General features: G+C 34.8%; 1 protein-coding gene across 1 annotated transcript in view; it reads left to right on the forward strand.

The window, feature by feature from the left end:
- The window catches only part of acaca.L (acetyl-CoA carboxylase alpha L homeolog), a 253,393-nt gene that overhangs the window by 214,624 nt on the left and 23,716 nt on the right, over nt 1–15,053 (forward strand). Inside the window, 4 exon segments of the mRNA XM_041581952.1 lie at nt 4,247–4,424; nt 4,647–4,759; nt 13,321–13,475; nt 13,913–14,083. Coding sequence (XP_041437886.1) covers nt 4,247–4,424; nt 4,647–4,759; nt 13,321–13,475; nt 13,913–14,083 — 617 coding nt within the window.

Raw genomic sequence — 15,053 nt, forward strand, 5'->3', positions numbered from 1 at the left:
AGCGCAGGCAATAGGGCTGCGCAGTCCTAGAACCCGTCAACGGCATGGCCACGTGAGCGCACATGCCAGCAATCGGTTGGGTGGCATGCCTACTATCCCAAATCCGGCCCCGGTTACCAGCCTCTCAAAAATTTAGCCAGACATAAATAGTTAGAACTACCATATGAGGTTTACCTTGACAAGATATGGTGATATCACAATTTTATGATCATAATCTAAACAGTTTTTTTTGTTTTTTCAATGGATGCACTTGCAGAGATTATATTACTAATATAATGGGTCCAGGGAATGTGCATTGATCAATGCTCTATTTTGTTTGCACTTCATTGCCATCCACGTAATATAATGCTAACGCTGAAAACATAGATAAAGATATTTTCCCTACCCAACCCCCATGTGTGTCCAGCTGTAAGGATAAATAATGCTAACTAAGACACAGAAGCCCAGGTATAGGTATGAATGTGATGCCTGTGTGTGCACAGATCTTTTTCATGGCAATACTAATCCGTTTGGGACCTACAGCACCACCTGAAATATATAAACATATGAACTGTTCGAATGCATAAGCATTTAATGCCATCGATTCTCTGGGTCCAGTACATGATACCCGTGGGCACATTGTAGATACAACTGCCTCTGAACAAAAGGCAAAATGTAGTAGAGTTTTATGTACTGAGAAGACATACAAAATGTTATTCAATTTTAACATATAGGAAATGTTAGGTACAGGCTTAATTATTACGATAACTGAAAGGTTAATTCAAATACAGATTATTGCTATAGGTTCTATGACTTCATTCTAAAAATTGCCTGGCATGGACTGGCCACTCTCAATACATGCATCATGTGATATTTTACCTTTATCCTCTTTAAAATGGGAATTGGATAGTCCTTTTCACGCTGTAAATACGCATCTGAGCCCAACATGTTCAGCAAGGTTTAACCTGTCAGCAATTTCTATTGTAGTTTAACCCTTTTAAATTTATTTTTTGCTTTAAACAATGTAACCAGTATTCAGAAATATGTTTTGTGCGTAATCTTAAAACTGAGTACTATTATGAACTGTATAATTTTAAGTTCCCGTCTTTTTCTATTGAACGTGAAACCAAACAGATAAGCTGCAGAAAATAAAGAAATTTACCAAGGAAAAAAATATACATACATGCTTCTTAAGTCCAGTTATGTGAACTGAAATAGTTTACAAGTTCTCTATATTTTAACTGACATATATGCATCTTAGCCAAATAAATGTTCATAATGTGTATATACCTTCTACCTATACATCTCTAAGTAATCCTTATCCTGTTGAAGGATCCTTTTAAAGACAAAAAGCTCATTCCATAAATCAAGCACTTGGGGTTTGCGCACTCTCCTTGCTTGGTTTGTGACATTTTGTTCATTTATGGGTATCAAAGAGAAAGTCATCGTTAAAAACAAGATTTATTGGGGCACGCATCATCGCAGCCACAAGAACAGAATATATTATTTTCTGTTATTTATTTTATTGCTTTGTGCTGCATGCTATAGCATATCCTATAACAAATTAAAGGGACTTTAATACTAACATGCAGATTTCCTTTTAGATGTTTTCTCCTTTTGTATCTTTATTATCACATGAGATGAGACTGCATGAGATTTTTATTTAGCAGCTTGGGGAGGCAATTAATTTTCTTGTGCAGTCTTCATATCCTAATTTAACATAGCACTTCCTTATTATAAATTGAAAGACACATAGAGAAATAGCAGCCTTCTTGCAAGCTGAAAAAAATGGTAATGCAAAAATGTAGAGCTAGGGGATATCCAACAGATATCTATAATGGAAGTTGTTCTTTATATGATATCTGTTTGTGTGTGAGCAGTGCTTTGCCAACAAAACATACATGTATATTATTACTCACTAATACAGGAATGTTTTATATATTGAGTTTAGCTGTTGTTAAACTGAATTTTCCAGCATCAGTTGTTATGTGATCTCATTAAATAGTTTGAGGTCTACTGGTTGGTCACCGTCTCCTCAGTTTCCCTTGCTCTGGATTAACTGGTAAGATGATTTAAAATGGCAGAACTTGTCAAACATGGTGTTTTGTCAGCCAAATATAGTATTAATATACTATTAAACAATGTACAATCTTAAAAGAGGAGAAGAGCCCAACAAAGAGTTAGGCTACACATTCTATTGTTTCAGCACAAAACATAGAGTGCCAGCCAAGAGGTATTGCAGTAACGATCTATGACTCTGAAAATTGCACCTTGAGCTCCTCATTTTTGTTTTCTGCATGGTTCCTGAGGGGCTGTTCTCTGTGTGTGCTTGGGGCTGCTGTATGTAAGCAAAGCTATGGGATTCGTTCAATACATTAGCAGAAACTATGGTTACCTAAAGTGTTGAGTAAACCCAACAATGCTTGACCAATTCATCTGTTTGATCATACAAGATATTATTCCTGTTGTTCATCGATTTAGAAGTGAAGTCCTGCACTACAGAACTGACTACTAATAAAATATGACATAGTTCTCTCTGTAACTATGCAGTGTGCACATCTGGACTCAGAACTAACCTTCCAGTATCTGGATTTTACAAATGTTTGATAAAAGGAATAGATTTTTTTATCATGCCCTTACCAGACCCCTAAACATGTTTTATGACCGATTAGTAATTAGTTCAGCTGCATGTTTTTACATTAGAGTAGAACCAGGTAAGTGTGTGTGTGTGTAAAAAATAATTATATATATATATTTTGATTTGATTTGTTAAATGACTTAGTATAGCTTAAATGTACAACTTTTGTATTACTAATTAGTAATAAGTGGCTTTTGTGCAGATAAGTGATTTGCAGATTAATCATTAATTGATGCTTCAACCTATTTACTTTTATAGGTAAGGTAACAAAAAAGGTAATGTACCCTCAAGAAATATACAAAGGCCATTTAAATGGAGTAAAAAAAGTCATTTAATTTCAGATTACATCTCTGGCAGAGTATTAAATTAATTCTTTAAAGGAATTATTCCTTGAAGGACTTTTTTGTTTTTTTCCCCTATATTTTCCTCTTGGTTGCATTTCTTTTAAAGGAGAACTAAACTCTAATAATAAATGTTGCTAGAAATACTGTATATAATATACTGAACTTAACTCACCAGCTTAAAGTTTCTACATCTCTCTAACAGTAAACATTCAGGCCTTCAAAGTTAGACACAGGGAGTTACCATCTTGGATTCGTAAGGAGTTTCCGTGACATTCACATGCTCAGTGTGCTCTGGGCAGCTGTTGAGAAACTGAGCTAAGGGTCATTTCAAATTATCAAGCAAAAACGGAAGTTCAGATTCCATAGAAGCTGACGCTACAGGGCTAATTATTACATTCTGATTCAAATTGCACTGGTTTCTGAACTGCCATGTAATGAGAATTTGAATTATTAATCAGCCTTGTATCATGAATATTATATTCTATATATACAGAATATTATCCCTAAACTCAGGTAACTGACAGCAGCACAGAGCATGTGAAGAAGACAGGGAGCTACTGTGGGCTTATATTGAGGCATCAATATTTAGTGCTGGGGATGTTTTGAACTGGAACATAATCCCAAGACCTAATGTACAACATTTCGACCCTACATCCATGTTTAGCTTCAGCTCTCCTTTGTATGCCATCATCTCCTTGTACTTACAGCCTCTGATTTAGTGCATTTTGAACAAACAATATGAAAGTCTCTGCCAAAGATGTTATCTTCAGCCCCATCACTTTTTTGTTTCTTTTGCTTCCCAAGCGTTTTCAATATTATATCCAATGGTGCTACGTCATTACAGCTAAAACAAGATACCAAGTGAGAATAACCGTGCACATACCTATTAAATTGTAATAAAATACAGATGTCCACTGCTTGGCTTTGTTGAAACAAGTGCAATCAATAATCTACATCAGAACTGATTATCAGTTCTACAGTTTGTGCTATTATAGCTGTGTGCTTCTAAATTGATGGACAGGAGAAATAAGTCTCTTCTTTCTGATCATTTTAACAGTCAAGAGAAGGAATGGCTCAGGCACTGACCCTTTATTATTTTGCACTAAAAGTTTTCTGACAGATGTAACCTCACCTCTACAGCATAAATGTATTATTAGCAAAATAGGGGAACTATTTGCAACATCTCTGTTACTTTGCTAGTAGTTATTAGTCTGTAATTTTATTATATGTGCTCTCAAAATATGCATTTAACAATGGAAAACTATTTCTTTTTACAAATTTACAGATATGTATGACCAAGTGCTGAAGTTTGGGGCCTACATTGTAGATGGTTTACGTGAATACCGCCAGCCAGTGTTGGTATACATTCCTCCTCAGGCTGAACTGAGAGGAGGCTCGTGGGTAGTAATTGACCCCACAATAAACCCAAGACACATGGAGATGTATGCTGACAAGGAAAGCAGGTACAGCATTTCAAAATTTGAATTTCTATTTATGGGGATTAGGGGTGAAAAGTACAGTGCTCCTTAAATCATATGATGTAGTATGTCTTCCAGGGATTAATTTAAAATTTTTGTTTTAATATCTTTGCATCATAATTAAAATGCCCTGGAATTCAAAGTGTTGTAAAATCCTGAAAATGTAAACTTTGTTGGAATTAGAATAATGATTGTTTGATTTTGCAGGGGGGGTGTTTTGGAGCCAGAAGGAACAGTAGAAATCAAATTTAGGAGAAAAGATTTGATTAAGACTATGCGACGCGTTGATCCAGTCTACATTCACTTGGCAGAGAAATTAGGTGGGTTTGTTTGGTACATATTAATGTTTTGTTTTTGGGTCTAGTTGTTCCTCCCCTGACACTTGTTAATCACAGTTTCTCATAAATATCCTAACCAATGTGTTTTAACAAATTTTTATTCCTCCTATTTGCCATTCTTTTTTCCAGTTTCAGAATTTTCTTTTTACTTTCCCTACTTTCACATGTTTTTGACTTCATTTTATCTATTATTTTGTTCCCAGACACATTATTCTACCTTCTTTAGCTTCATACATTTTAACTCTGTAAACAAACTAAGATAGCAATGCGAGAACCTGCATCTGGTCGGCTGGGTGTACATGAGCTATGTTTTTGATAAACATGGCCCCTAGACCGTTCAGCACTGTTAACCACTTCATCTGTTCCGACACTGTTAGTGCAGATATTGAGAAGGGAGAACGCACAAAACAGAGACTTGCATATTTTTTTTTCTGGTGTTTTTTTCTGGCCAATTTAAAATTTGTCAAAGTTGGTCATCTTCTGGATCACTGCCCTTTTATATTTCGCGCACTCCATTTGCCACAAACAAGCCGCGGGGCCGAGGTTCATGCTGACTCCAGCAGAAAAAGGGAGAGCTCCATTTATCTTCCGCTGCCTGCTGAATGTCTGCTCATTAACCGGGGGGTTCACTGCTTCTTTTAACCCCCTAAGAGTCTATCATGCACTTAGTCAAGGAGAGTATAGAGCAGCTTTTCTATTTTGAAATTATTTTCATATTTATTATACTTAGTCAAAATCCTACATAAAACGAATTCTGTACAAATTTTACATTTTTGCTCAGATTTAAGGCAGTTTTTCTGCATTTTACTAAATTAAAAAAATGGTTGTAGTTAGATAAATGTTATGTATTTTTGTATGTCTTGTTAGATACAAGCAGACATTTAGAAATGAAGATTCGTGCAGTTGCTGTTTACAATCATAATACCACAGCAAAATCACTAGCCACCACCTTCCTTTATTATATGCATTACAGAACATAATTTTTTGTTTCCTTTTTTATTAGTTTTTTTTTTCTATTTTATTTTTTTATTTATATAAAATTTGTGACAAAGCTTTATCTTACAAACACATTATTCATTAACATTCATTATACATTATAAGAGTGCATTATGGAAATATTTTTTATTTAGGATTTGGTTATTAGCGAGGGCATATATTTAGCAACAGCTGGATGGATATGATATGAATTGAATCCCTGGCCTGTATTTTATACCAATTTTTTTTTACTTTGGGCTTGTTGTGGAATAAGGTGGGATGATCAAAAGAATATTACTTAAAGCATGTGCATGTAAAATAAAGGCTTGTTCTTTAGTAAAATCAAATTGTAAAGTAACTACAGTTTTCAGTTTCTCCTAGGCTTGTCTGTTGCAGAAGTGGCACCAATTTTACTTTTCCCTGTTTCTGTGTTAGTACTACTGTATGTAACATCTGGAGCCAGGCTTTCACCCTAGGCTAGTATGCTTTTATTTTTATTTATTTTTTTTAGAAATCCACTATACCGGAGTACTATAAATACTCGCATAGTATTATGACCCTTATTTGTTATTTTTTTTTTTGTTTTCCAGTGTTCTTACATTGTTCTTCTTATCTCCATTTTGCCAATCGACTTTCTTCTCCATGTTTTACGTATTTAAGCTCCTTTTCCCAACTCGCTGCCCAACATACTGGGAAAATGTACTACTCTTTTAAGCAGCAAAACTAACTTACATAAATTCTCCTGTAATGAAGTACTTAACCAATTTCAACACAGATAGATTGCAGAAATAGAATGTTTAAAGGGATTCTGTCATGATTTTTATGGCTTACTTTTTATTTCTAAATTACACTGTTTACACTGCAAATAATTCACTCTACTATTCAACATTTTATTCTTGAACCAACAAATGTATTTTTTTTAACTGTAATATTGGTGTCGAGGCAGCCATCTTAGTGCATCGTGCCTGATCCTGAACTTTGAGAAGAAGACAGCATTTCAGGATGGAACTGCTTTGAGACAGTTTTTGTTTCTTCCCTTCCCATTGAAGTATACCATGACTAGGGTTGTGCTAAAATTAATCCCTAACCCCCGCCTAGTGGTAGACATGAGAATAGCATCTAAGCAGGAAAAAAACAGGGGTTTTCTGCTTTGGTGCTATTCTCATATCTACCACTAGGTGGAACTAGAGGTAATTTTAGCAATGCAAACAAATCCTTCAGCAGAGGTGTCAGGTAGCTCTTATCTGGTTAGCTGCCCATTGTTCTGTTAATAGACTGCTGATGAGTTGCTGGGGGTGGAGGGAGAGGGTGCTATCACTACAACGTGTAGCAGTAAGGAGTAACTGAAGTTTATCAGAGCACAAGTCACGTGACCTGAGGGCTCATGGGAACTAACAATATGTCTAGCCCCATGCCAGATTTCAAAATGAAATTTCAAAAAATCAATTTGCTCCTTTAAAAAAAGGATTTAAGTGCAGAATTCTGCTGGAGCAGCACTATTAACTGGTGTGTTCTGAAAAAAACATGTTTTCCTGCAACAGTATCCCTTTAAGGGGTTATTTACTAAACCTCAAAAAAAAATTTTGGGCTGGTTTTATGGGGCAAAAATTCAAATTTTTCTTGAAAAAAAATTGACATTTTTAGAGATTTGTTATATACCCGATGTTGCAAAAAGCCCGAATCCGAAAAGCCAGCATCTCAAACCTGTTGAGGTGTATGTCTCAATGGCAGATGTCCCTATCCCGTTATTTTATTGATAAATAAGAGAAACTTTTGGGTGGGGGTTTGGTCGAGCTTGGTTTAATAAAAATATGAGAAATTGTTCTTTTAGTAAATAAACCCCTTAGTGTTAGTATGTTAACAATGAAAGTAAGTTATTTCAGAGCACACACATGAGTGGCTTTTCATCAAAAAATGAACATGGATATTTGTTATGATCAGGCATATTGCAGCACTTACAGAGTTTGTTCGGTTCACTTACATCTCTTTCAGCCCTAGTAGAGCTTACAATTCAGTCTCCCTATCACACCGTGTGACATGCTACACACACTTTATTAGGAAGCTGTTAAACCTACCAGTGTAAACTTGGACTGTTAGAGAAAACTCACACAATCGAAATGTAAGAATGAAGGTGTAGATTAGAAACTGAAAACAATTGTGGAACGACAATTCAAGAAAGGAAGGGCAAGCAATGAAGGAAAATGTAACTTAGAAGGAAAAACGAAGCACAGGAGTTGAGGGCATGTAAACTGTGTGATGGATGAGCTAGAGGAAGATTTATTTTCCAAAACTGATGATGATAAACAATTGTTGAAAACATAAACATTTTACTTTCCAATATTAATTCATTCTACTGTATATATATATATATTTACTTTAAAGTGGAAAATGATCTAACTGATGCAGCATTGTTGCAAATGTGCAATTTGAGCTATGCAGTTAAATAGTTATAAAACTTCAACTGTAGTACAATTAAAAGGAATATATATATATATATATATATATATATATATATATATATATATATATATATATATATATATATATATATATATATATATATATATGAAAGATACTAAGGACTCTTTTATTTGCCTGAAGGGCATCCCTAATTCTACTAAACACATTATATAGCCAATAGAGCCAACTATTTCAATGAACAGTTGTCTCATACATACTGTACAACTTCACTTACACATTGCTGTTCTGCTGGATGATGCTTAGATGATTCTGTAGGTGATCATTTAGTTTTAAGTAATGCTATTTAATAATTTCAGTCATTAAAGAAAAACTTTACCCCTAAAATGAATACTTAAAGGGCAAGTCAACCCCAAAATAAAAATTTGCCTAATAAAAAAAAACATAATTCTAAGCAACTTTGCAAAATCCATTTGTTGAAATATTTCAGTGCTTTTAAAGTTATTTTTTAAAACAATAGCTATTGAAAGCAAAATTTGCTTAACTCCTGGTTGTTATTTTTTAAACAATGTTGCAAGAGTCTTAGTTCCCCAGCAAAGACAGATCTGTTAATCAGCTGCCATAATAATTTCAAAACCATAGAAAATGTGCAATGAATGTATATTGCAAAGTTGCTTAGAATTATGTTTTCTGTTATTAGGCAAAATATTATTTTTTAGGTTGACATTCCTTTTAAGCAACAGTTTATCTTCTCAAGTGGCATATAAAATAATAGTACCCAACTAGAATATAGATATCAGTAAATATCGCCCTTTTATATCTCTTACCTTCAGCCACCAATGACAATATTCCATTTAGGATTACCCAACGACAATTTTATATCTCTTACCTTCAGCAACCAATGGCAATATTCTATTTAGGATTACCCAATGACACTTACTGTTAAAAAAGTATATTATTATGAAAATGGTTTATTTACATGAAGCATGGTTTTACATACTGTATGAGCTGTTTTATGCAATATATTTTTCTAGAGAACTGCAATGTTCGGGGGAATAGTTTTCCTTTGACAAGTAGTATTAGGAAAGACTTGATACCTGGTACTTTTTAGTGTGTTTCTATCACCTGGCAAAAACAGTAATGAATGTCTAAAATTATATGGAAATGTCATTTCAGGTTTCTCTGCAGATAAACACACCAATTAACACTTTTTGAAGTCCCACTGAGTGTCTGCAATTTCTGTAAATCTTTAGGGCCTAAGAGTGTTCCTTTTAAGGATTGGTCATTCTGTTTATCCCTAGGCAGACCTTCGCTGTACCAATCTGCTTCAAAGGGTCTTCATTGTAGCTCTTGAGGCACATAGGTCTCTCTTATTGGTTTTTGTTCATCCTCTGTATGCCTACTGTCTTGTTCTTGCTGACCTTCTGCTGGTGACTCCAAGGTTTCCTTTCAACTTCCTACAGAACTGAAATTGGTGATTGGTTATTTGCTAGGTAACTGCTGACAACTAACAGGGAGCTGCTCTTAGATAAGTATAAGCTTGACTACCCCCCTCTCCAAACTAGGGGACCACTGAAGGAGGAGATTAAGTATGGGGGTCAAGCACTAACTCAATATGCAGTTAAAGGGAGAGATGCGTGAAAATAGAGTTAATGTTTTAGAAATCACACTTAAATGACTCCAATGCCATATTATAAATCTCTTTATAAACATAATAAGAATGAAAGGCGTATTTGTAAGGCATATCTATTAAACATCTTGAAAGATTTCAATTACTTTCATTAATTTAATAAGTTAATTGTTCTGTTTTAATAAGGCAATTGCTCTCTTTCTACTGTTTTACAGTATGTATGCATATCACAAAATTCTGCAACAGTGGTTCAATAACTAGATATAATTAGAGATAATTTGGCCAGTCTGCCCTTCACCTTTCCATTCTCATTAACATATACATCTGTAGTTTAATATAGTGTATTGTTAAAACATAGAAAGGTGTGTTTTTTCCCAATGTAGGATTGGGGAAAGGAGGTTGCAGGCATGCAAGATTATGAATGAGTTAATTTTCTTTTCTTGTACAGTCTATCTGCTGCATTTAATCCAAGGCAGTATGTTCAGCAGCTGTTCATTTTTATGCAATTGCGAAGGAGACCTGTGATAAAATGCCTCAGTCATTTTGTCTAAACTGTTAAGCTAGCCATATTTAAGAAAAAGCCGTTTACTACTAAATGTTATGAGAACATATGATTCATGCCAGCATTGGGCCATTTCCAACGGCAGAAACTTTATTAAACCCTGCCTGAACCCTGACATGCTTGCAAGTTCTAATCAGAGAAGGGCACAGAGAATATTACTGCATCTCTGGCAGGCTTGTAGAAGAGTGCAGACATGGGATGTCACTGGCATACCACCATGTTCCCTTTTTAAAGGTGCACAAATCAATAAGACAATTCTATTTTTTTCCTGTTCCTCCACAGCCATTATTTTTAGCTTTGGAGGGAACATAAATTGATATTTGAGATAAGAGCATGGTGCAGGATGGGCCGTTCTGTAGATTTATTACATTTGCTTTTTTCTTATTAGCCTAGAAGTGAATCCTCCCCCCTAGTATATATAAAATTAAACTGCAGACATTGAACAAAAAAGTCATAATATATTATTGTGATGAACACATTTCAGAAAAATGTGTAGATTTTCCTGCTAAGAGTTTGTTTGGCAGGAGTCAAAATAAACACTATTTCTCTGTGACCTTGGGCAGATCCCTTTTTTTCCTGGATCGCTAGAGGTACAAATCACTTGGCACATAAAGGAAAATTTACACTTAGATGTAATAATAATGCAATCAAGAAATTACATTTTGCTGACAACATTTCATTATTTGATATATTTCTGCTTGCAACAGGGAAATGAGCATGGGCCTAGATGCTCATTTAAATTCATAAATATGTTTATAAGGTATCACATGAATGCTGGTACATCTGTAGACATTATCAGGTCTGAATTTACATTCTTTGCTACCCTAGGCCATTTTTGTAGCAAACTCTCCCTTACCTACATTTCTTAACACTATCAAGAAATGTTTTCACAAACAACAGCTGGAATGTGATATTTTAACAGATTTTACAACAAAGGAAAATTAAATGTCCTATATTCAGCATTTTTTCCTTTCCGCAGATAGTTTGTTAATCCCATGCTCAAGCTTAAGGGGTTTCTGACTCAATTATCATCATCACTTATTTATACAGTGCCAAAATTTACTGCATACATTGAACAAAAATCTTTTTATAGCAAACAGGGTCTTACAATAACTTAAGGGATACAGAATTTAAATGTTAAAAAATGTGAAATGTAAGTTATGTATAGTTTAGTACATGAGCCCTTGTGGGTTTTTTTTGTTGCTCAAAATTGGGAAACTTTTTATACCATTTTATTCAACTGGCTGGCTGCTTAATCTTAATTACAAGTCATACTTTCATATGGGGACGAGATATCCCTTCTTACCTTGCTATTTATAAGACTCTTTATTTTTATTTACAGTACAGCGATACCGTATTATTCCACATACAGTATATCATAAGTATATGGATGTAGATCAAATCTGATAATTTAACATGATGGTGATCCTAAGTCTCACTTTTTTTGCAGACAGGATATTTTTTTTAAAACACAGCATAAACAAACAGCATAAACTCAGTCTTGGTCTGATGAGATAAAAATCTCTTTTCTGTCAATACAAAACAGTGATTAAGTAGTAGTTGCTGCTAAAAGTAGTGTGTGTGTGTGTGAGTGCAGTACTTTCATAAGTAAAAAAAATTGTGATTTTAATAAACGTTAATTCAATACATCAATATTATTTTTACTTATGAATGTCCCATGAGTGCTCCTTCTACTATATTGATACATATTTTTCTATAGGAGACACCTGGGCTACCAAAAGATGCTATGTAGAGTATTTTATAATATTCCACTGCATTTATATCTATTTTGCCGTAGATTTCAGAATGAAGAATTGACCCAATTCAGAAATACGCAACAAAATCAACTTTTAGCTTATGAAAAAATGAGTTCTGTCAGCTGATAAAGAATGATTTTCTTTCCTGAAAGATCTTGTAGTCAAAACCAACAAAAGAAAAAAAGTCATTCTTAGGTGCTTAATTGCACAGAGATTAACGATTGATCGTGAGCTTTCTACTTCCAATAGAGCAGGGAGGGCCAAGTACTCCTGACAAACAATCAATGAGTGGATAATCACTTCTGATCTCCTCTTCTCCAACTACACTTAACAGCAATAGAGTGCAGAAGTCAGAAATCTTTATAAGCGCTGTTTTTAAATTAAGCAGAAAACCGACATTGACATATTTGTTAATATCTTCAAATCCAATGATAGAGTTGAATGGTTTGCAGGCCATGTTGTTTGATATTTCTAATTGTATTGTTTAAAGGTACAGGTATGGGACCTGTTATCCAGAATGCTTGGGACCTGGGGTTTTCTGGATAATGGATCTTTCTATAATGTGGATCTTCACAACCTAAGTCTACTAAAAAATCATGTAAACATTTAATAAACCCAATAGGCTGGTTTTGCTTCCAATAAGGATTAATTATATCCTAGTTTGGATCAAGTACAAGGTACTGTATTATTATTACAGAGAAAAAGAAAATCATTTTTAACATTTTGTAATATTTGGATAATATGGAGTCTTATGGGAGATGGCCTTTCCGTAATTCAGAGCTTTCTGGATAGCTGGTTTCTGGGTAACTGAGCCCACACCTGTACAATTTAAAGTGCTTTTTCCACATCATTATACAGTATAAATCCATGTACATGCTGTAGTGCTCAGGTTTTGGCCTCCAACTATCCAACTCTAATTTCTTATTTATCAGTATTTTAAGCAAATACACCTAAACAATAAAACTGTATGTTAAACATGTATATTTTCTCAAAATACAATTTCTCCATCAAAGGGACAAAAATCTATTTTGAAAAATGTTTTTATGAGAAATGAGAAAAGCATGAAACTGCATGTATACAAGCTAATTCAGAAAGCCAATATGTATTGTGAATAGTGGTTGGGGTATGCATTTTTCTGCAACTACAAATATTTGTGTTTTCTGATTTTGAGATTAACTGAGTAACATATTTATTATATCAGGGACACCAGAACTCAGTACTGCTGACTGCAAAGAACTTGAGACCAAGCTGAAGGAGAGGGAAGAATTTCTGATACCTATCTACCACCAAGTGGCTGTTCAGTTTGCAGACTTGCATGACACCCCAGGCAGAATGCAGGAAAAGGGAGTTATTACAGTAAGTTCTACAGGCCAGCCCTGGCCATTTCATCATCCATCTACCAGAATTGAGGATCTGTTCCTCATTATTCCTATATTAGAGAAGACCCAAATAATATGGGCAATCCTATGAAACATGGGTCAGTTGGTTACAAGACATTAGACAGAAACATAAAGGTTGCTCTTTTGCTGTATTCCACAGACACCCATTTTAGGTTCCCTTTCATTATTTTAATAACAGTAGATTAAGTACTTCAGCACCCTTCTACATCTTTCTAACAGCTAATTATAAATCTAAACTACAGCTTTTATCTACTAGAAAATATGGATTCTAAAAAGCTTTCCTGAGAACAGTGGCCACATTCTATTGAACAAAATAGAATGGAGTTTTTTTTTTTGGCAACGAACATAATATCTGAATACGTCTTTTGATTAATTGTTTTTTTCTTCAATCAGGATGTTATTGAGTGGAAGACATCGCGCACATTTTTCTATTGGAGGCTAAGGAGGCTGCTTTTGGAAAATGTTGCAAAAAAGAAGATTCACAGTGCAAATCCTGAACTTACAGATGGTCAGATACAGGCTATGCTGAGACGATGGTTTGTTGAAGTAGAAGGAACTGTGAAGGTAAGGACTGTTGTATCATTTGCTCCAAGAATGCCTCATTATTGGAATTACACTATTGTAGAATGCAGTATTTGAAGCTAACTTAACAGTGTGTAGAGTCTGTCAGGTGACTCTGCCCTTTAAATGCTGTCTGTTTTCCCACAAGTGTCATCCTGAGTTGGCAAACAACTGATCATCCACACTGGATAAACAGCAACTGGTAAATTTACATTGCAGACACTCTGTAACATATGTATAGATTGTAGCATTTAAATATTGGCCGAACATCTTATGTTGTCGAGAGATAAACATTCTGAAAACTGTAGGTTAGCAACATCAGGGCTGAATTTTTATAGCAATATTACTTCATGGGCCAGCACCCAATTCTGCAATGGGCATTCTGCCTCTTCTAGATGCACCTGTTTCCCATTGATGTGATAGTGCCTGGAGGCAGCGTAGGTATTTACTGAAACAGCATAGTAGCATTGACAACCAAAATTGCACAGTAGTTCATTTCACCAAGATGAAGGTTGTAGCACATATAAGGGTGATTTTGATTGTGGAGTACCTTTAGATCCACAACTAAAATTCTTTCTTCTTCACTAGATATAATATAACAGTATAGCATAATATAAATGTGGGTAAAATACATTTACTTTAATGCCATTACTACATGGACCAGGAAGCTAAACATTATTTTGCATGCTGCTCATCCAGAAGCATAACATGTCTGAACTCACACATGCATTCTAAAAGCCTGTAAATGAATACACCATGCAGTGCACCTTTTGGCCAAAAAATATTTGTGTGGATTTTATGGTTAAAAATCACCCCAAATGTGTAGTGGTGGGTGCCATTTAAGTCATTTTCAGCAATCATGGGCAGTTAGGGAGGTCTTGGCATTTTCCCATAAAGCAGAGAAAATGCTGTGTATGCCATAAGCCTAAAGAAAGTAGCAAAGAGAGCCCATGTCTTCATATTAAAACCCAGT

This window comes from Xenopus laevis, chromosome 2L, assembly GCF_017654675.1.
Source record: "Xenopus laevis strain J_2021 chromosome 2L, Xenopus_laevis_v10.1, whole genome shotgun sequence".
In the NCBI taxonomy this organism is placed as follows: Eukaryota; Metazoa; Chordata; class Amphibia; order Anura; family Pipidae; genus Xenopus; species Xenopus laevis.